At 41.5% G+C, this 21,865-nt stretch overlaps 1 protein-coding gene across 1 annotated transcript in view; it reads left to right on the top strand.

The window, feature by feature from the left end:
• The first annotated feature begins 1,670 nt into the window (after positions 1-1,670).
• Positions 1,671-21,865, top strand: part of ADAMTS5 (ADAM metallopeptidase with thrombospondin type 1 motif 5) — a 49,342-nt gene continuing 29,147 nt past the window's right edge. Inside the window, exons 1-2 of the mRNA XM_531407.8 lie at positions 1,671-3,469; positions 13,998-14,130. Of these exons, the coding sequence (XP_531407.3) occupies positions 2,363-3,469; positions 13,998-14,130 (1,240 nt within the window). The 5' untranslated portion in view covers positions 1,671-2,362. The remainder of the gene's footprint in view (positions 3,470-13,997; positions 14,131-21,865) is intronic.

Raw genomic sequence — 21,865 nt, 5'->3', positions numbered from 1 at the left:
GTCCTGATGTATTTCAGAATCCATCAGGGGCTGTTGGGTGTCCCTAAGGCCCCAGTGATTTCTTTATTTATAAGTTAAAACAAGATGTTACATCTGCCCCTCACAAGACTCCAGAGGGTGTTCCAGGCACACGGCAATGGGTATTGTTGCCGGGCAATTCTGAAATTCCTTCCAGAGGATTATTGCCACTCTAAGAACCTCGATCAAGCCCTGGACCCTCATGGTTCCCTCCCAGAGAAAGCGATCAGCTTGGGGCCCCATTAAGGCACCCGCCCTGCTATCCCCAGCATAGCCAAAGTTAAACGTAGAAAAAGATGGAAATGTCCAAATTACACCACATTCATTTTTCACTGGTGCATTAGTTAATTAGCCTGAAAAATAATTTGGGGATGGAGGGAGCTCTTACCCCTACAGTAGAAGGTAGACCTTCTAACCATAAGTCGTCGGGTTTTCCTTCTCCCTTCTTAGAATGATAAATTAGAGGAAACAAAGAGGTCAGAGGAAACGAGTAGCAGTGATAATGTCACCCGCGTACTAATAAGCACCAATCTTCCTTCCGCCAAAAGTATTCTTTTTCTTCTAAAAGGAATTTCTGAGAATGAAGGTAGGTCAAGGCCTATGGCGATAAGTGGTTGCTTTAGAAGAGACAAAAACAGATATAGGAATTTATTATTAAATTATCATTTAAGCAAAAAATAAAAGTGTGAGCGCAAAATTTTAAAATCTTTCGGGGAAAAAAAATGAGCGGAATTCCCTCTAAGAGTTAACTCTTTCTCGCTCTGCCTTTTTAGAGCAAAGGAAGTTCCAGTGGGCTGGGATTAAGGGACAGATTGTGGACCCTGACGAAAGGCGTGCTGGAGAAAGCTGGGAGCCCGCCGTTCGCACACAAAGCTGCGGAGTTCCCAAGCGGCGGGCGTTCTCGCCCCGGGGTACCGCAGCGCGCCAGGAAGCGCCCTGGGCTCTCTGGCTGTCCAGCCGCTCTGCTGGTGGCCGGGAGAAGTTAGTCACCCGGAGCCCGAATCCGGCGAGCGTCAAAGCATCAAGAGGCTGGAGAATGGGGAGGGAGGAAACCGGGTGCCGGGACGGAGGGGAGGAAGCGAAGGGAAAGCGGTGGTTAGGGGACGCACGGGAAGCTGAAAAGCTCTGACTGGTGGATGGAGTTGCACGGTCTGCGAGGCCAGAGCGCACGGGTGTGCAAAGGGGAAAAACTTGCGGCAGGAACTTCCCACCGAGGGCGAGAAAAGCAGGCAAGAAGGAGGCAGGGAGAGACTTGAAACGTCTCAATAACTAACCAAAACACCCGTTCAGGAGATGAGGTAAGCCAAGGTTAGCCAACCCCAATTGGTTGTGAAATATCAGACAGACCCGGAGCCGCTGTGGCTTTAAAAGTGGCCAAGGAAATCTGTTTTTCTTGCCCCATTACTTTTTTTTTCCCCTCTTCCCTCCTACCACCTCGCCGGGTCCCAGTCCCTTCCTCCTACTTCGTCTCCCTTTCCTCGATCACCCTCCTCTTTTGCCCTCCCCCATCTGATTAGGCGCGGACTGGGAAGGGTGGGAGTGGTGGGGGAAGCTCTCCCTTTAAGAGGCAGCGTGCAGTGACGAATTGTTGAAATTGCCATTGCAGGATGGCATGCCGCTATAAATTCATTGTTCCACCTCCTCGCATCTTCACAGCGCTCGCGCTGCTCTCGGCGCTCGCAGCGGCCGACTGGGGATGACGGCGGGCAGGAGGAGACCGCAGCCGAAGGGACACAGACACGCCGCTTCACCAGCTCGCCTCAGGCTGTCCCCTGCATTTTTGTTTTAATTTTTATGGCTTTTTCCCCTCTCCTTCTTCCCTTCCTCCTGGTCCCAGCAGAGCCAAGGAAACCCACAAAATAAGAAAGGAAGTGGGCCCCGGAGCTTGGAACCTCCACAGCCGGCTTGTCCAGCGCAGCGCGGGGGCGGGAGGCTGCGCGCACCAGTTGCCAGCCCGGTGCGCGGTACCTTTCCTTACTTTTCTTGAAACAGCGATCGGGCCTGCATTTGGTGGTTTTTTGGTTTTTGTTTTTTTCCTTTTCCCGTATTTGCTGAATCTCCACTATCCGACTTTTTTTTTTAATCATTTCTTCCCCCCCCCCCCCCCACCTCTTTCTGGAGCACGAATCCAAACATTTTCCCAAGCAACAAAGAAAAGTTCGCACGCTGGCACCGCAGCCCGGACAGGCTGGCGCTGCTGCCGGGCCCCCCTCCTTCCGACACTTGACTCAATCCTGCAAGCAAGTGTGTGTGTGTCCCCATCCCCCGCCCCGTTAACTTCATAGCAAATAACAAATACCCATAAAGTCCCAGTCGCGCAGCCCCTCCCCGCGGGCAGCGCACTATGCTGCTCGGGTGGGCGTCCCTGCTGCTGTGCGCGTTCCGCCTGCCCCTGGCCGCGGTCGGCCCCGCCGCGACACCTGCCCAGGATAAAGCCGGGCAGCCTCCGACTGCTGCAGCAGCCGCCCAGCCCCGCCGGCGGCAGGGGGAGGAGGTGCAGGAGCGAGCCGAGCCTCCCGGCCACCCGCACCCCCTGGCGCAGCGGCGCAGGAGCAAGGGGCTGGTGCAGAACATCGACCAACTCTACTCCGGCGGCGGCAAGGTGGGCTACCTCGTCTACGCGGGCGGCCGGAGGTTCCTCTTGGACCTGGAGCGAGATGGTTCGGTGGGCATTGCTGGCTTCGTGCCCGCAGGAGGCGGGACGAGTGCGCCCTGGCGCCACCGGAGCCACTGCTTCTATCGGGGCACAGTGGACGGTAGTCCCCGCTCTCTGGCTGTCTTTGACCTCTGTGGGGGTCTCGACGGCTTCTTCGCGGTCAAGCACGCGCGCTACACCCTAAAGCCGCTGCTGCGCGGACCCTGGGCGGAGGAAGAAAAGGGGCGCGTGTACGGGGATGGGTCCGCACGGATCCTGCACGTCTACACCCGCGAGGGCTTCAGCTTCGAGGCCCTGCCGCCGCGCGCCAGCTGCGAAACCCCCGCGTCCACACCGGAGCCCCACGAGCATCCTCCGGCGCACAGCAACCCGAGCGGACGCGCAGCACTGGCCTCGCAGCTCTTGGACCAGTCCGCTCTCTCGCCCGCTGGGGGCTCAGGACCGCAGACGTGGTGGCGGCGGCGGCGGCGCCGCTCCATCTCCCGGGCCCGCCAGGTGGAGCTGCTTCTGGTGGCTGACGCGTCCATGGCGCGGTTGTATGGCCGGGGCCTGCAGCATTACCTGCTGACCCTGGCCTCCATCGCCAATAGGCTGTACAGCCATGCTAGCATCGAGAACCACATCCGCCTGGCCGTGGTGAAGGTGGTGGTGCTAGGCGACAAGGACAAGAGCCTGGAAGTAAGCAAGAACGCTGCCACCACACTCAAGAACTTTTGCAAGTGGCAGCACCAACACAACCAGCTGGGAGATGACCATGAGGAGCACTACGACGCAGCTATCCTGTTTACTCGGGAGGTAGGTCCAGCCGGGATGCGGGGATCCCAGCGCTGGGATCAGGAGGTAGGTGGAAGGGAATCTTGCTGGTGGCTTTGCTTCTCCCTCAAACCTCCTGCAGCTGTGGATGTGTTTAACTGCTTCTTGCAGGAAATCCAACCAGCCTTCAACTCTGCTCCTGTATTCACGTTAGCCCCGCAGAAATTTTTGCCTTAAATGCCAAGACTTGCTTAGGTGATGATGAAGACCCAGTAGTGCTGCATGTCATCTAGTCTGAGGTGTTGTGGCATAGGAACGTAAACATAAGAAGGCACAAGGATGCTTGGGGAAATGATACAGTTAAATGGGGAAAAGGAAGGAAAACAAAGTTGCGTTTGGGATCATGGGTCTTCTTCTTTCCAGTGAAAATAAGATAAAACCTTGTCCCACCTAATGGAAAGGGCTGGATGGTTCACTCACGGTAGTCACTGTTATCCCATGACCTTCTTTTGTAAGTGTCCACACCTTTTTACTAGAACCCCTTCTGTTACACAGAGGATGAGAAAACTTTCTCAAGGACTCTTTTTCCAGGTTGGATTCCTAATGGAGTTCTTACATGTCCACCTTGGAATCTCAGTTCCTGGGAAGGAAGGAATGTGGGCGGGCCAGCAGGGTACAGAGACCCAATCAGATGAGAGGACAAACTTGTGAGGTTCCTTAACAACTCCTTTGCTTAGTCGACCAGTGCGTCGCAAGCACTGCCCAGGCCAACTCCGCCGCCTAGGGAGGGTCACATCCCGTTTGCGTGTTTGGGTTTTGGATGAATATGTTTCCGAAGCCCCAGTGCAGAAGATCCGGGCGAAGAGTCAAGACAGAAGGAAGAAATGTTTTCCCAGCATTTCCCCCTTTTAAGAAAGATGGTTATGGGGAAGCAAAGAAATGGATCTTTAAGGCTCAGAGGCTCAGGGAGGAACGCAGTATCTATTTACACAGTATTTGACCACTACGTTAGTGTGACATTTACACAAAAAGTCTGGGTTGGTTTGGGGCCTGGCTTGCGCATAGTTCTAAGCCTCAGTTGTCACAACTCGACTCTGATTGGCAGTTTTAAGTTGTGCCTCTTAAATGCCTGGTAAGAATTGACTTCTAAAGCTCATTCTTTAAGTATTTGAGACCCATCCAGAATAGATTAAGGATTACAAACTTTGAAGTATTATGTAAAATCATGGTATGAAATGAAGCAAACAGAACAAGGATAGGAAATTAAATGATGGATTGCAGGAGACTTAGAATCACAAACCTTCGCTACCTAATTCTTCTATTTTTACTAAGGCACCCCTGGTATGAAGGAAAAGTGTTGATAAATTTGGAGTAGAGAAACACTTGTGGTTCATAGGGTGGACATTAATGTAAACCACATGTAAACAAAGATGCTGGAGGGCGGCAGTTTAGGGAGAGCCAAGCAGCGCGCAGTGCTGTGCACAATGGAAAACATTTTTTTCCTCATTAAGTGATTTTCTGGAAGCCATCCTTTAATTCCTCTGCACAACATTAGTCTTTGAAGCGGTAGAACATTCATTTGTAGCCTTCTCTGCAAAATGAAGTTCTGTAAAACTATCCATTTCTTGTTAGGTTTCCAAGCTCTTTTTTTTTTTTTTTTTGGTAAGCAACTTTCCATGTCTGGGGTTCCTCGCTCTGCTACATCACAAGAGGATGCCAAGAAGGAGGCTTTGGAGAGTTTAGGGAAGGAGGTTCTGTAAAGGAAGAGGAAGAAATGCTTTTGTAAGCATACTTCCCCAAGGAGTGGGTCACTTTAGTAGTTCACTTTCATTTTTAAACACAAATCCACATTTCATAATTTTAAAATAAATAAAAATTAATAGAAGGTCTGTTACTTCCTACCTCCTGCCCCATAACATTCCTAATTGTTTCCCAGAAAACAGGAAACTACTCAGTGATTCTCAATGATTTGTCGATTACTTTTTCCGAATTTGTTTTTTGTTTGGATAGTTAACTGTCCCTATTTTTCCAAAGTCTGAAACTTAACAGCATATTTTAAATAGATACAAAGCAAGGGACAAATAAATTAATGGTCCATCTTAATTTTTGTCAGTATTATAAGGACATGCATTTTTCAAACTAGTCTACACATGGAAAATATTTCACATGGGCCCTCTCTGGTCTCCTTGCCAAGCAGAAGCATACTTTTAGGAAAACAAATTTCATTTGTGGTTGGCCCTGTAGTATACACATCTAACTTCACAAGAAGCAAATATTTGAAATGCATGTGTATTTTCAATAGATGCGCCCAATTTAAAAGAGTGTTACTAATTAGGGGGTTGAAAAAAAATTTCAAGGCATTTATGCAGCATTCATTTGAGAGTATTTCACAATGCAAAGTGAACTTTGCCTAATACTTCAGAGCATGAAAAAAAAAAGAAGCCTGGAGGAGAGATGATCTGAGGTCTTCCATCTCATGAAAATCAGATTATCTTAAGGCCCGAAGAAAAGCTTTCAGAGCTATTTCCTTTTCAATGAGAAATACCCAGAGTTGGCACCAAGATTCTACTTTTACAACTCTGTTTTGAATGTAAGAAGTGCGTTGCTTAGCAGCCAGACGCCAAGCTATGAAATCCATGTTTTCATGGGCTCTGAGTCCTGTTCAAATTTAGGTCCAGATGTCTTCTCCTAAACTGCTTGTTTTTTAGGCATGAAGCGAATGTATGAGGATATGTTTTCTACCTCTGTTTACTAGCTGAGGCCACCTTGAAAGTTGCATCTGGAAGTCAGCAGAATAGAGCTAGTAACTCATTTATCAAACGATCACACTTCACTGTCAGGACTGTACCCAGCACTCCAGTACTATTCTAATTAGAGAGAGTTAGCACCAGTCAATTTCCTGGCATAAAAGCTGTTTTCATTCTGAAATGGCACTAATGCTGGAATTCACACCACTTCTGCCATCAAACAGTAGAAATCCAATCTCCCCAGGATTTAGCTTTGCTTTCCAGAATCCTTTCCTTGTTCGGGACGTCCTCTTTTATTTCAAGATAATTTCTTCAAAGACAAACTCTTACAGTCGTTTTTTTTAGACCATTTGCTCTTTAGAAACAAAAGCCTACCTGCTTGATAACAAATAGGAAATTGTTTAATATCCCTCCACCCCTTCATGAAAGCAGCAAAAACCTTACTCTTTCATAGATTGAAACACTGAATTAAAATCGAACCAACTAAGAGATTGTGCAATATAAAAAGATAATTCCCTTTCATTAACTATCAATATGCCAGTTGATAGATCACTGTCTCAGCTAAAACTCTGTACATTCTGCCTTAGATTGCTGGGGCCGGGTCTCCCCACAGGGCATTTCTCCTTTACCACGTGGCTCCTGGCTTGATTCTGACAACAGGGGGCAGTAGAGGAAGACCAGAAGTTTGGAAGAGGGAGAGGGACGGGCTTTTTCTTATTGGCTTGCTGCCTGGACTAATTCAGTCACATATTTGAGCTGAAATATCATTTAAAGTCAAAAGTGAACCCTTGTCAAGGAATCAGAGCCTATAGGTCAATCCTAATCAATAAAAGGATAAATAACTCAGAAATGGGGAGACTGGTAGCAGACTAAGCAGCTCTAATTAACATTTTTACAATAAACTGTGAGGGATATTATGAAAAATCTAAAATCTGTGCAGTATCTGCCTACATGCACCTCCTATGTGTGAGACTCATGTAGGCAGTTTAAGGCAGCGAGGTAGAAATACCTGCTCCCTGCCCACTAGGCGTATCCCCAGCAGAGTGGAAACAGATACACGTGGAAATCACACTACTGTTAGGAAAACTCTGATAAATCCCATATTGAGATATAAACAAAGTCTGTGAAAGGAAAAGGAAGGTAACAGTTAATTCTGCCTATGGACCTTTCTGTAGGTCTCATTGCAAATGTAGAATTGAATTGGTCCTCAAAGGATGGATAGATTGGATTTAGATTCAGCCAGCTGTTATTGAGCATTTCTTATGTACTATCCATGGCCACAAACTATTTTACAATTAATCATTTCAACAATCTGTAACCATTGTATAATTATCTTGACAGAATTCACGTGAAGAGAAACAAAGATAAACTTCTTAGAGTAACAGCTAACAAATGGCAGACAGAGAAGACAGTCCTGTCTAGTGCTCTCTAAACTAAAAGCATTATCACTAATTTATTCAAACCTTTACTATGCTCCTCGGAGGCAGGGAGGGATTCAGAGATTTAAAAAGTAGCCCCTTTCTTAAGAATCTATTCCTGGAAACAGACAGGGAAATGGTCATTGCTGCACAGCATGATGGCTCTTACAGTAGATGTATTTGTTAGGTATTATGGAAGTGCATTAGAAGATTGCTCACTCCATCTGAGTTCAATTTTGAAGAAAGAGTGGGAGTTAGCCAGATACGTAAGGAGGAGATAGGCATTGCAGACATCAGCAAACCATCATGTTCAATGGGAAATGGTAATAGATTAGTTTGGAGAAGATAATAACAACCCAACTATGGAAAAACAAAACTATACACTATGTCTGCTAGTCTGCTCAGGCCACCGTAGCAGAGTATTGTACAATGGGTGGATTTAACCACCGAAGTATGTCTTCTCACAGTTCTGGAGTCCAGAAAGTCCAAGACCAAGCCTCCAGCCAATTTGATTTCTAGTGAGGGCTCTCTTCCTGTCCTATAAATGGCCACCCTCTCACTGTGTACTCACAAAGCCTTCCCACTGCCTGCAAGTAGAAACAGAGTGAACACTCTTGGGTATCACTTCTTCTAAGGACACTAACCCTATCTGATTAGAGTCCTGTCCTCATGACCTCATTTAACCTCATTTACCTCCTTGTAGGCCCTATCTCCAAATAGATGAGTTTGGAGAGGACACAATTCAGTCTACTCCACCATGCTGACAAGTTTTAATTGTAAATTAAGTGCAATGGCAATCATTGAAAAGAACATTAGTAGGAAGACAGCAATGATCAGAGGTGTGTTCTGAAATGAACCTTCTGGTCTAAGTAGTGGACTGGATCCTGGGTGAGCAGGCTGTTTCAGAAATCTTCAAGAGGAAGCCCAAGGTGGTCTAAACTAAAGCAGTGGCATTAGGAATTGAGAGGCATAGATTGGGTCAAGAAATGTTAGGAAGAGGTGGATGTGAGTAAAAATTCTTTGTAGCAGAAGGAATGTCTTGGGCTGAGCTTCAGAGGCCAAAATATTCATGAGATATGCAGAAAATAGTGGACAGAATGGAGCAGGAAGGTACAGTGGAGGCAGACAGAAAGACTGGGGCTGTAGTGTGCCAGGTTTTGAATGCCAGGCTAAGGCTGACATGAAGGACTGGAGGAATCTAATAAGATCTGTGCTCTAAGAAGGTGACTGACTTGAGCATATAGATAAGGAAGTTACAGGAGGAAAAGGGACCAGTTAGAAGTCTCAGGTTATAATTCAGGCAGGAAATAATAGTAGAAAAAAATGAGAAATAGAGGACAACTACAGTGACTTACAGTGGCTAATTAGATGTGACAGGTGAGAGAAGGAGGCGAGTTAATGATGTCACCAGTTTTCTTATCCAGTGCTTCCATTTTCTTGTTTTCTGGAATATCTTTCACAGTGTATTTTATATATTTAGTATACCTCTAAATTATCTATTTTTTCCAACACAGCATAGAGAGAAAACCAGGATATTCTTTATTTGCTGCAAGAAAGAAATTTGCTTAATCAAGTGTAGATTATGAATACAAAAGATAAGATTAATGTCAAGAATAACGTATGTGATGACTTAACAAAACCATGGTGAAGTAAGTTCAGGATTCTGAGTGTTTAGATACAGGTTTGAATTTCAGCTTCAGTATGGACAAACTTGAGATTTGGAGCATTTAATGCCCCTGAGCTTTAATTTCTTTATAAATTGGAATGCTTTTAGTTAATATCAGGACATGTGTAGCTGGAACAAACCCTAGAGATGACCTGGACCAAACTCCTGATGTTAATGATGAAGGAACTTTGTCTCAAAGCATGTAAATGATTTACACAGTGCTTCTCACTAACAGCGTTGAATTAAAAAGCAATCTACCTTCCATTCACTCTCTAACCAGCTTCCATTTCTCTTTACCAAAATGACTCCGTCAAGCATCTACTCCCCTGCTCCCTGTCTCCAACTTGCTCCATCTCTTCTTCCCCTTCTTACCTCACATTTGTCAGAGAAAGCTTCCTGACTTGGAACTCTGGGCCCAGACTCTCTTTCCAGCTTCCCTGCTAGCCCTCTGCTCAACAGATCCTGTGTTCCAGCCAAAACAAACTTCTTGTCATTCCCAAAAGACTCTGCCTTTTCCCATTCCATTATGTTTCCACTAGTCTCTCCTTGCCAGAGTATCCTTCCTCCCAGGCTATCAGATCCACTCACTTCCGTGGAGACACCTTTATTGATTCCTCAAGGAGAATTCATCAATGCCTCTTCTGTTCTCCCTCAACAATCTGTTCATAATGGAAGTCACAGTTTGCTTTGTTCTTGACATATCTGTTTTGCTCCTTAGAGCCTGATGTTCCCTAAAGCTCAGGATCAGATCTTATTTCATCTATTTACCACAGTGTCAGCACTTCCACAGTGTCTGGCAGATTGTAGGCACACAGTAATTGTTTTAGGAATAAACACGTCTGGATCTCTGGGACCCTCATCCATCTGGGCTCTGTGTGTTTGGTATCCCTTAGGTGTATCAAGAGACAAGGATAGAGATTGTATAAAATGGGTCATCGTAACGGTTGGCCTAACAGTTCCAATTAATGTAGTCTCTGCTGAAATCTAAAATTGAAACCCCTATTATTGGGGATTGCTGGATAGGTAGCCAGAAAGGCAAAGGACTCCTCAAGAATCAAGAATCAGATCCACAGAACAAATATGCATGCGTTTGTGTGTGTGTGTGTGTATGTGGGTGTGTGTGTGTGCGCGTGGGTGTGTGTAGGTAATACTGATGACTAAAACATGTACCACACCAGATTAATTCTTCTATCACTAATTTCTCTTCAATAAGAATTGTGTGGACAGATGGGTAGATATCTGAAACCTAGTTAAACTCTCTTTCATGCTCTTCCCTTGAGCTCCATGCTTGCCCTTACCAAGGGGTAAGATCTATAGAAACAGAAGTTGCTATTATTTAACTCCTATATAAGGTGTTCTTCCTTAATTTCAGCTGCTGTGGCTGCAGCTGTGATGGTATCTACCTGTGTCAGCATTTGTGTTGCCTCTGGCTCCCTCCCTCAGCGTATTTGCACTGCATGTGAAAACAATCTCTCAGTCAAGACAAGAAATCCTATGATTCCTGTGATTTTTCCACCTTAGGACATTTGGGTCTGACTGGTTCATTTTCACCACCCAGTACTGCCCACTGGGATTTTCAAAGTTCACACTATCTTCTGAGCATCTGCTTCTCAAGGCAGCATCCTTTACTGGCTCCCTGTCCCCCATACCATCCCCAAGAAGTGCCCAGTAGATCTTGGGTATTATTACGGCTTCAAAATTCTGTGATAAATCACAAGCTTGGCCATATTTATAGTCTCCTAAAAGGTCATACCTGGTGAATGGTCACAGTGTCAATGACCTTCCTATCGAATCTCTGCTGGTGGTGCAGACCACCATGAATACACTTCTGAGTTAGATACAATGTCTCAGTCTTGTATCCTGGCCAACACCATACCACAAAACCACTAGATAAATCTCTGCAACCTTTGCAACCTTCATATTTTACTAAATCTTCCATTGCATTACTGTCCACACAGTAGTGATAAGATATTGATCTTGCATAAAACAAGCCTTATTTGATATGACAAAGATAATCACTTACCTTCAGATCTACACTGAACAAGCAGATAAGCTTTTGTCAGAACTTTTAATTCGTTTACCTCTTACATGGTATTGTATGTGATTCACATCTCTCCAGTATCTCCTGCTTCCAGGTCTAGATTATATCTATCTATCTATCTATCCATCTATCTATAGACACACACACATATCCGTGTATCACATATATGTGTGTGTATACATACACATATATAATAGCAAATGTGTATATACGTATACACATATACACATATACTATTGCCCCAATAATATCTTTACTCCTGCTCAGAATTTAAGAATTTAAGAAAGTATTCTATAAACTTCAAATAAGGTTTACACCTATAAATGTTGTTAGAAATCATCAACAGAAAGTAGACATGAATGTGAGATGCTATATTCTTAACAATTTGACGCACATTAGTTTTAATTCATTGAAACGAACATTGTTCACAAAGAAATTCAGATGTTCATTATAAGCCTTGAGGCTGAAACTGTAACTGTTTGCCAAGATTTGAAATTGTGTGAGTGAAATGGAAAGGTTGCCAGTTTACATAATTATAGCTACAGAAATATATAGTGTGGCTGAGTAGTCAAGGAGTTTAATCAGTGTGGTTAAAAAAATAACAAGTGCTTCTGTTCATAATTTTGTCACATTTCCGTGGCAAAAGGCCAAATGCATTTAATCCAATTCAAGGATGACAAGGAGGGTTGATGGCCTCTAATGAGCAATTGATTAGCAGTAAACAGAGAGATATTAAGAATCTAGTTTAATCTCTATCAAGAACAGGAGGGTCATTTCCCTTTGCTGTGGCTCTTCATCTTAGCTTATTTATAGAGTAAGAAGGGAAAATGTAATTCTTGGATTTTATTATTTAAAGATAAATACCCCAAATTGCGATATAAACATAAATCTTGTTTTAAAAAAATGTGTGCAGATATAACCTAGAATGTCTAGCCGCTCCCTTAAGGCATGACCTAGGTTTTTGGTCCTAGAGATAGTGAAATGATTGTGGGGGAGGGGCTGAAAAATGTATTGTGCTATATTATTATCTCAAAGACTGATTATTATGCAAAAGTGTGTTCCAATTTCAATTTGAAAAACTACTGATTTGTACTCAACAGCTGTAATTTGGCATCCCATGGGATGACATGGGAGGATATACAGGAAACTTTGGAAGGCTGTTGGTTTTGTGACATGATTAACCAAGGCTACTTGGCTGAGATTTCCAGTGTCTAAAGCTACAGTAACGTGGTGGCCACACTGTAACTTATCTCAGCTGGGAACTCGTAATAAACAGAACACAATAAGGACCTGAGAATGAACTTAAGAGAAGAGAATACAGCTGAGTTTTTAAATACTCTTCACCTTGGTAGGATTTTTATGCAGCAAAATAGCAAAGGGTTAGAAGAGTATGTTGCCATTGAGTATGTAGCACTGGTTATGTAGTCACACTGCCTTGTACTGGTTGTCTGGAGCCTGCTGAGGTCCTGCTGGCATACAGCATATTAAAGATGTGGGAGCACTATAATGTATCTGACTGTAGGTCACAATTCAACTCAATGAAACAAATGTTTGCTGAGTTCCTACTATATAAGCTGGAGAATATGGAAGTTGGGCATACAAAAATGATTGCTGTATAATAGAAACATTTATTATTTTAACTAATAAACAGTTGTCTTTACAATAATTAGTATATTTTTTTAAACTTTTCCTTTTAGAGTTCCTAACTTATGGCTTACTAGAAACACGATCTTGCTCTTTGGGAATATAAATGAGCACATTGTTAATAAATTTTCATGGAAAATTGTGGTCAAGCACAAGAAATGCTAATGTCCATTAATACTCAAATAGCATTTAAAGGGAAAGTTTATCATTATGAATCTGTCATGTCAAAAAGTTGCGGCTTATATTTTCTCTTTATGTTTCATATCTCAAGAGGCTTGTTGAGGTCCCTTTCATCTAAATTGATCATTTTTCACCATTATTGGGATGGAATCATGTTCCTATTTGAGAATCTCTTAAAAGATTATATGACATCTATGAAAACCTATGACTTTTTGCCAGAAAAATGCATATATTCATGTATACACAATTAATATATGACATATATTTTCTGCAGATTGGTCAGGTTGAGAAATGCTACATTAAATGTTATGAGTAAGAATGTACAGATTTCAGAAGACACAACCTATGAAATTACAGCTCATTTGGGGAGTAAAAGATGACCTTTCCTCAAATTATGAATTAAAATTTAGTTTTCTATCCAAATTTCTAATAAATTTATACTCTGCTGCAGACGTCTGGCTGCAGTTTGCCCCTGTAATAGAAAACAAATTATAAGGCCAGATTTGGACAAATTTAGCATGAATTTCCATCAGAATTTTAGGACTTTCCTAAGCATGACCATATGGGAAAGTGATCGGAGACGTATATGCATTACGGCTTTGTTAAAGCTGCGGGTGCTATTGTAATAGACAAGTTACAATCCTAAGACATCTTTTTAAATGTAATTGAGTTCCATTATCCTTCTGTGTTTCTGGGTCCCAGAGCAGTTTAGAAGAGTCTCTGCCTTGAGTTTGCCTTTGGAACATTTCCAGAGAGGAACAGGTGATACCATAAACATATCCCCGTTGCCATTTGGGGTAAGCAAGTGGCTCTATGTGGCGGCTCCTTCTGGATGTAAATTGATTTTAATGATTTCTTTCTTTCTCCTGGGCAGGATTTATGTGGGCATCATTCATGTGACACCCTGGGAATGGCAGACGTTGGGACCATATGTTCTCCAGAGCGCAGCTGTGCTGTGATTGAAGACGATGGCCTCCACGCAGCCTTCACTGTGGCTCACGAAATCGGTATGCAGCGCCTTTTCTTTTCCCTCACCAAATCAAACACTTGTAACAGCTGCAACAGGAACCAAAATACTTAGCAATTAATTCCAGATTTCTCCTGGTTCAGATGTACCACTGGGGATTAAATTTGTTTATATTTGCACTTTTAAGGTTAACTAATATGAGCGACAGAGAAGGCAAAGTCAGCAACACGGTGGATGTTTTCTTCTGACAGTGTCATTTAAAAGTTCAAGAGAAATTTGCTACTGCTACTGCCTTCTTACTATCTTTTTAAGCATCCCTAAATGACCCCTGGATGAAATTTGTCACAGGCAACTTTGGTATGTAGAGATGTCCTTCTTAGAAGTTACTGGAGACAGTACTGGCTCATCCAGGGCTAATCAGTTTGCACAGAAATTTAACATGTTTTATTTCATTGTCAGTGATAATTGTAGGCTCCTGTCAAAGGTCATCAATGGCTTATGGTAAATATTTCTGTCTCGTTCTTAATAGCAAGGAAAGGAAGCCAAGCCTGACACTCAACAGGGTTTGCTTTAAAATGTCACTTACCTAATTTGTTTATTATAAGAAACTCATCTAAATCCTGCATCTATAAATACAGGACTGAGTTGATTGCTAAAAAATATTTCCAAAATAAAGAATATGTGCTTCCTAATTATTGACCTAGGTCACTAGGTGTATGAGAAATTGGCTTAGTACATTTAGGACTAGATGTTGGAATTAGACACAATTTTTTGTGTCTAACTTTTTTCTGTCTAATTCCAACATCTAGTCCTAAATGAGCTCAATTTTTGCTAAATTACTTTATACCTATGTCACACTGGTCTAATTATTTAAACTCTCTGAGCTCCAGTTTTCATATCTGAAACATAGGGATAATAGTGCCTATTTCAGGGAATTATTTTGGGGAACATATTGGGTAGAGTTTAGATAGTAGATGTTATTTATATCCACATGTACTTATGTTTTGCTTTTTAGCTAAATAGTTCATTTGCTTTTGAAATGTATGTATCAACTCAGCATCACATTTTTGGGAGCAAAGCATGGTTTGATAATTATGGTACCTTTTGCCATCTATAGCAAAAAAGATTTTGATTTAAACAGATTTTGATTTTTAAGGTTAAAATTATAACTTTTAAATGGGAATTAAAACTACTTTTTTACATTCCTAATAGGCAAAGAATATTTTCACAAAGCATCCATTTCTAACTGCTATGTTTTCTTTGGGGAGTTAAATAACTTCTAATCCAAGGTACAGTGTAATTGCATAATTCACAATATTGCCCCAGTAAAACAGAATTCAGTAGTTAAATGTCAGTTCTTAAGTATGGCATTAATGTTCCTGACACGTTTCTTACCTCCTAAGCAGAAAAACACAAATATAAAACCTAAACATAAATAATTATCCAATAGCATCACTGAGAATAATTCAGTGTTTTATTGATTAGGCATCTTTGGCTTCAGTAGTCAAAGATCTGAGTGGAGTCCCAGCTCTGTCTCTGGGTTCTCTGTTTTATCTCAGACAAGTGATTTAGATACTTTGAGTCTCCATTTCTTCCCTATAAAGTGGGCTAATGAGGAGGCATGGCTGTCTTCTCAGCTGCACTAGAACTGGTCAGCCTGAAAGCGTCTTTATAACACATGCCATTTAGGCTCCAGGGTAGGGATCATGTCTCTCATTTATGCCTATTAATCCTTACTGATAAAAACACAGCCTAATACAGAACCTTAATCAATATTTATTACGTATCTATGTATATGCTTGACTGCGTAAGCTGGAGAAAGAAACATGAGACTTGCTCAAGGCAACATTCCGATCTGCACCGGAAACTAAGAGGAATTAGTCCAAATACTCAGGAGGATGTAATTAAATAGAGGAGACTTTTAAAGTACACTAGTAATTAATCACCATCATTCAGAGTGAGAGGAGTCCCATAAGAAAGGTTCTAAGTCCCTGGAAAGGCAGAAGCTGATTCGTCACAGGTCAAGCGGAGAAATTATGGGGAATAAGCAGCAGAGCTGAATGTTGGCATCATCCATCCACAGGATTATGGGCTCCAAATCCTGATCTTCAAAAGGAAAGATTCCACATTCCTTAAAGGAAGGGCAGTTTCTTTCCTTTCTAGTGATTGGTTTTCACACATTGACTGCATCTGGGAGATTTCCCTGTAAGACAAACACTGTGGCAATAACTGCAGCTTCTTCAGGGCTGCTTTGACCTCAAGTTAACTAGGGAAGAATGAAGAGCCCTGCAGGGTCACCTTTCCCAGCTCTCCTGAATTCCTAAGGCAATCTTGGGTTACAGGGCTGATGCAGCAGTCTGAGAGGCAGGAAGCCAGATGCTGATAAGCACAAACGTTATATTAAAACTAAATATATACATGTGTGTGTACACACACAGTAAGAACTTTTCTCAATAGTACAAGAATATTAGACATAGTTATACAAGGAAACAATGTAGGAGAAAGGTGGGCTTCTGTATGAAAACTCAAACCTAAATCTTTGATATATGATTATGCCCTTCTGTGCACTTAAATTTTTGGTTGGATCATCTTTGTTTATTTCTTTAGAAGTCCCTGTAATTCATTGCCCAATCAAACACTCTCTATTTAACTTCCCTTTTGTGTTATATATGAACTAATCTGAACTATTTAAGGTCTGGAAGTGGGGGAATATGGATTCAATTCTGCTTTCATAAAAGAATCTGGCTCTCATTCAGTTTATTTTCTAATCTCTTTATTATTCTTTAATTTCACTTTTTGCCTAAATATTATGAACATGTGTTATAAAAAATAAGCCTCCAACGTTTAGGAAAGATAGCCTGACAAAAGATTTCCTGATCATCTGTGTATTATTACAGAGTCTTGCCTCTCCAGCCAGTGTGATCTTGGATAATGCAGCTTGCTGGTTTGTTTCCCATGCTGTATTTTTTGGATTGCTGTGTGAAGCTCTCAGTCTGAGCTAACCATGCTCTCGATTCTAATTCTCCTCAATTCCTGCAATCTTCTCTCTTCCTAATTTTTTTTTTTTTTTTTTTTTTTTTGAGATGGAGGGTCACTCTTGTTGCCCAGGCTGGAGTGCAATGGCGCAGGCTCAGCTCACTGCAACCTCCGCCTCCCAGGTTCAAGAGATTCTCCTGCCTCAGCCCCCCAAGCAGCTGGGATTACAGGCACCAACCACCACACCCGGCTAATTTTTGTATGTTTAGTAGAGATGGGGTTTCGCCATCCTGCTTCCTTTTTACTAGACATTTGTGACTTTCTAGATTTGGAAGATGTGTATATGGTCAAAGTATGGCGATGAAAATGACGTTTTGAATGCTCAGTTTTCCAGTGTTTTAAATTTACTCTAGCCTCATTCCAAAATGTGTAATTTCCTTTATGCAAACAGTGTGAATGTGTTACTGTGCTCAAAACACAAGCTAGGAGAAGATTCCCAGGCTGTTCCCATAATTTTTCTACTTAATTTCTTCTATAAGCAGTAAAAGGATATATTTGAGCAAGAATAACTCTTCCATTAACCTACTTACAGGTTCTCGTGGAAACGCACAACTGTTTCCTCTTTCTCTTCACAGTAGTTTAAAATAGAAAGTCATATCTATTTTGTGCATGAATAAACTGAATCAAAATTTTCTTTTTAGTTCATTAACAGCCTGGGCAACATAGGGAGACCCTGTCTCTACAAAAAATTAAAAAAAAAAAAAAAATAGCTGGGCATGGTGGTGCCTGTAATCCCAGCTACTCAGAAGGCTGAGGTGGGAGGATTGCTTGAGCCCAGGAGACAGAGGATAAAATGAGCTATGATTACACCACTGCACTCCAGCCTGGGTGACAGAGTGAGCCCCCCACCTAAAAAAAAATCTTACCTTGATAATTAACTCATAAGGTAAATAGAGGCAGAGCTGTAGTCTCTATCTGACACCATTTCTACCCACGGCATTAAATTACTTGAAGTCAAAATGACACAGGTTAAAAATGAACAATTATGAAAACTTACTCTTTTCATATACCATTTGAAACTAGAACACTTCTTTTTTTCTACTAATTCTTTCAAAAAAGCTGCTAGATTTTGAAGGTAACTAATCAACTGATGCCAATACAGACTTCTGGAAGATGGATATTGATTGACATTGATTCTGGATAGGCAGTCAAAAAGTGCTTTCCTTCTTGTGTTATATGCATGTAAATGTTGGCTAAATTGTTAAGGCATTTCAGAAAGTCACTTCAAACTATCAAAAACACAGTCCCCATCCATGTTCCTTGAGTGGAGGCAGGAATGTGTTTACAGCCACTTTACAATCCAAATGTGAACTGCAGAAAGTTTTCAAGTTAGTCTAAGTTTACATTTTGAGTTTATATTTTAACTTGTCAAACTTTTATTATTGACTTGTAATAATAAAGATTTCACCTGCTGCACACATGCTTCTTAAAAACAATAATTTTATTGATGTTGGGCCAGCTTCTAATACACTAGGAGGAACAATCTGATTTTATTTAGACAAATGAAATCCATAATTTGCAAACATGCCGAAGCTTTGCTTTATAGTGGTTAATTATAAAATGCACTAAGTGAATCTCTCTACTGTGAGAGACTCCAGTGTGCTTCCTAAGCTAAACTCAGGCAACTTAAAAAGTCAAGACCAAATATTCAGCTGAGACTTAGGAAGTGGTTGAGACACAACAGCAAAGCCGCCTGTGTTTTGGTGTGGTTAAAAGGTGTTCCCTGGTTGTGCTGATCTGTGTGTGACTCTGCTTCTGTGGATGATTAGATTAAACACGGCCATATTTTGAAAAGCTGCAGAGGTTCTTGAAACACCACAGACCAAATCCAAATACACAGAATCAGATGTCCAGGCTTGTTGTAAGATGTAAAGTTCGAAGGAAACTAGGATTAAACTTGATATTTTCTCGCAAACCCATTGCTTTAATCAACAAGCAGTTTGGAGGAAAGCCACACTATGTCTTTCTTGGCCCCCAAATAAAATGTGGGAATAAGTTTTTGCTATATGTTGAGGAATATTGAGAGATTTTGTGTCTATTGTCAGTTTTTAAAAACTTAATCCCAATTCATGTTTCTCTAGGGAGAAACCTATAGATTATCTGCCACATGTGTGGAAACCAGCAAATTGAAGGTGGCATAAAAAGTAACTCTATCACACACTTGCTGAGTGATTTTTTTTCCTTTATGTTTAGGAAGTTTCCTCTTCCCTCCCACATAAAGAGGTCTAGTAATATCAAAGCTTGTTGGCTGGTGTGGTGGCTCATGCTTGTAATCCCAACAGTTTGAGACAAGCCCTGGCATCATAGTGAGACCCCGTCTCTACAAAAAGTAAATAAATAAATAAATAAATAAGTAATAAATAAATAAATTAGCCAAGGGTGGTGGTGTGCACCTGTAGTCCCAGCTAGTCAGAAGGTATGAGGATCATTTGAACCCAAGAGATGGAGGCTGCAGTGGGCTTTGATAGCATGACTGCACACCAGCCTGGGTGATACAGCAAGACTCTCTCTCTCTCTCTCTCTCTCCATATATATATGTGTGTGATATATATATATGGATATATGTGTGATATATATATATATATCACTGATTACTAGAATACTCATAAGTAAAAGTATATAACAATCCCAGAATATCAATGAGGACAATAAAGTTAGCTAACAATCACTGGTCCTTTGATATATGTCAAGCACATATTCTAATCACTTTGCATGTTTTATATCATTTAATTCTTACAAAATGCCGTGAGGTAAGTACCATTAGTGGGTCACCCAAGAGAGAGAATGAAGCTAACACACAGGGTACTTTCTAAACCCGTCTAAGGTGAACAACTAATATACTGCTAAAGTGAGATTAAAACCCAATCCATCTGGCTCCAGAGCTCAAGATGTTTATATGCTTCTAGAATGTTTTTTTAGACAGTTTTTACTTTAAATGCTATAATTCTGAAATTGATTCAAAAGGATATTGACACAGCTAGTTATAAGGTGAAAAAGTTAGAGTTTCTTCCTTCCAAATTACATAATTGATACCACATTTACCATTCATGTTTAATGTTTTGAAATGGGAGTTTTAAGAGTTTTATCACATCTATGTAAAGATTCGTGTTTGAATAAGCATGCATGATCCAATGACTGGAGCTCATGGTTCCCTTCTTCAAGGATTCTAGATTCTGATTCCATGTGAGCAGTTGACTCACTTTTCAACCCCTGGCAAGACCATGCACCTCCATAATCCCAGCTGGAAAATTAGGTAAAATAAAAACATGACCTCATTAAGAAACAGATGCTTCATCTGAGAAGTGCTTTCCCAAGTAAACACATTACAGAGCTTCTTGTGACATTTTTTTAGGATGTGGTACTGTGTCCCCTTGACCATTGGTCAGTTTGGGATCAGGAGACAAGAGCTTGAAATTCTGTTTAATTTGCAGACCAAAGTTTAGAAAAACAACCAATTTCCTTCCCGAGGTTAATGTTATAAGTCAGCCCTGGTTGTACAGTAATGCCTGGGTTGAATAAGAAGCTGAACCAACAGTTTCCTTTAAAGTGATGTGTCTTCATCTGGCTACACATTATCACAGATTTTCTAACACCAGATTCTCTTGTGAATTTAATGAAGCAAGGTGTTCTTAAAATCTGTATTGGGAATATCAAAGATAACATTTATTTTATAAAATGTCACCCCTTTGCCAATTCAAAAAGAGAATTTTCATACCAGAAAAGTTATCAGGTGACGATTTGTTTGCTATTTCTGAGCTAACAATGTAACTCAAACTCTCAGTCCTATAGACTTTACTCTGACGTAATTTATCATTACATTTAATTTCTTAGATTAATTCAAATAAACTCCTTTCTGATGTTACTTGCTGACAGACACTCAGCATGACTGTTGTATGATTTAACATCAATTAAGAATAGGTCAACATCATCTAACACAATTTACACCTTAGCTTTTACTAATTACTTCAAACAGCGAAATACAGTTCTGATCGGGCGCGGTGGTTCACACCTGTAATCCCAGCACTTTGGGAGGCCAAGACAGGTGGATCAACTGAGGTCAGGAGTTCGAGACCACCCCGGCCAACATGGTGAAACCCTGTCTCTACTGAAAATACAAAAAACTAGCCGGGAATGGTGGTGTGCGCCTGTACTGCCAGTTACTCAGAAGGCTGAGGCAGGAGAATCGCTTGAACCCGGGAGGTGGAGATTGCAGTGAGCAGAGATCTTGCCATTGCACTCCAGCCTGGACAACAAGAGAGAAACTCCATCTCAAAAAAAAAAAAGAAAAAGAAAAAGAAAAAAAGAAAATAAATATAGTTCTGAGGTAGGCACCGCTTGGAAAATACTCGTGGATTAGACAGTTGCATTATTCTCTGAATTTCACTCTGGCTTCTATCTCCCCTACCCAGTTAAAACCCTATTTAGCATATAAATACAGAGGTCATTAACAAGTGCATCTATTACACAAGTGTGTTTGGTCCTTAGTTGCCTCAGGGTTTTAGGTGAAAAGCTTCCAATTACATCATCAAGAATTAAAGATAGCTGAGAAAGATAGTATTGTAAACAAAATTGCTCAAGCAAACTGCTTTTCGATCTTTTGCATGTCTGCTGATTATAAATGGTCCTAAACACAAACACTAATTCTTCCCTAAAGCAAGACTTCACTACCTCTGCTTTAAATCCTGACAGCAGATAGTTACCTCGAAACCCACCTCTGCCTTTTCTCTCGCTAGGAGTTT

The sequence above is a fragment of the Pan troglodytes genome, chromosome 22 (genome assembly GCF_028858775.2).
Source record: "Pan troglodytes isolate AG18354 chromosome 22, NHGRI_mPanTro3-v2.0_pri, whole genome shotgun sequence".
NCBI classification, from domain to species: Eukaryota; Metazoa; Chordata; class Mammalia; order Primates; family Hominidae; genus Pan; species Pan troglodytes.
This window is presented reverse-complemented; position numbering and strand designations above follow the sequence as displayed.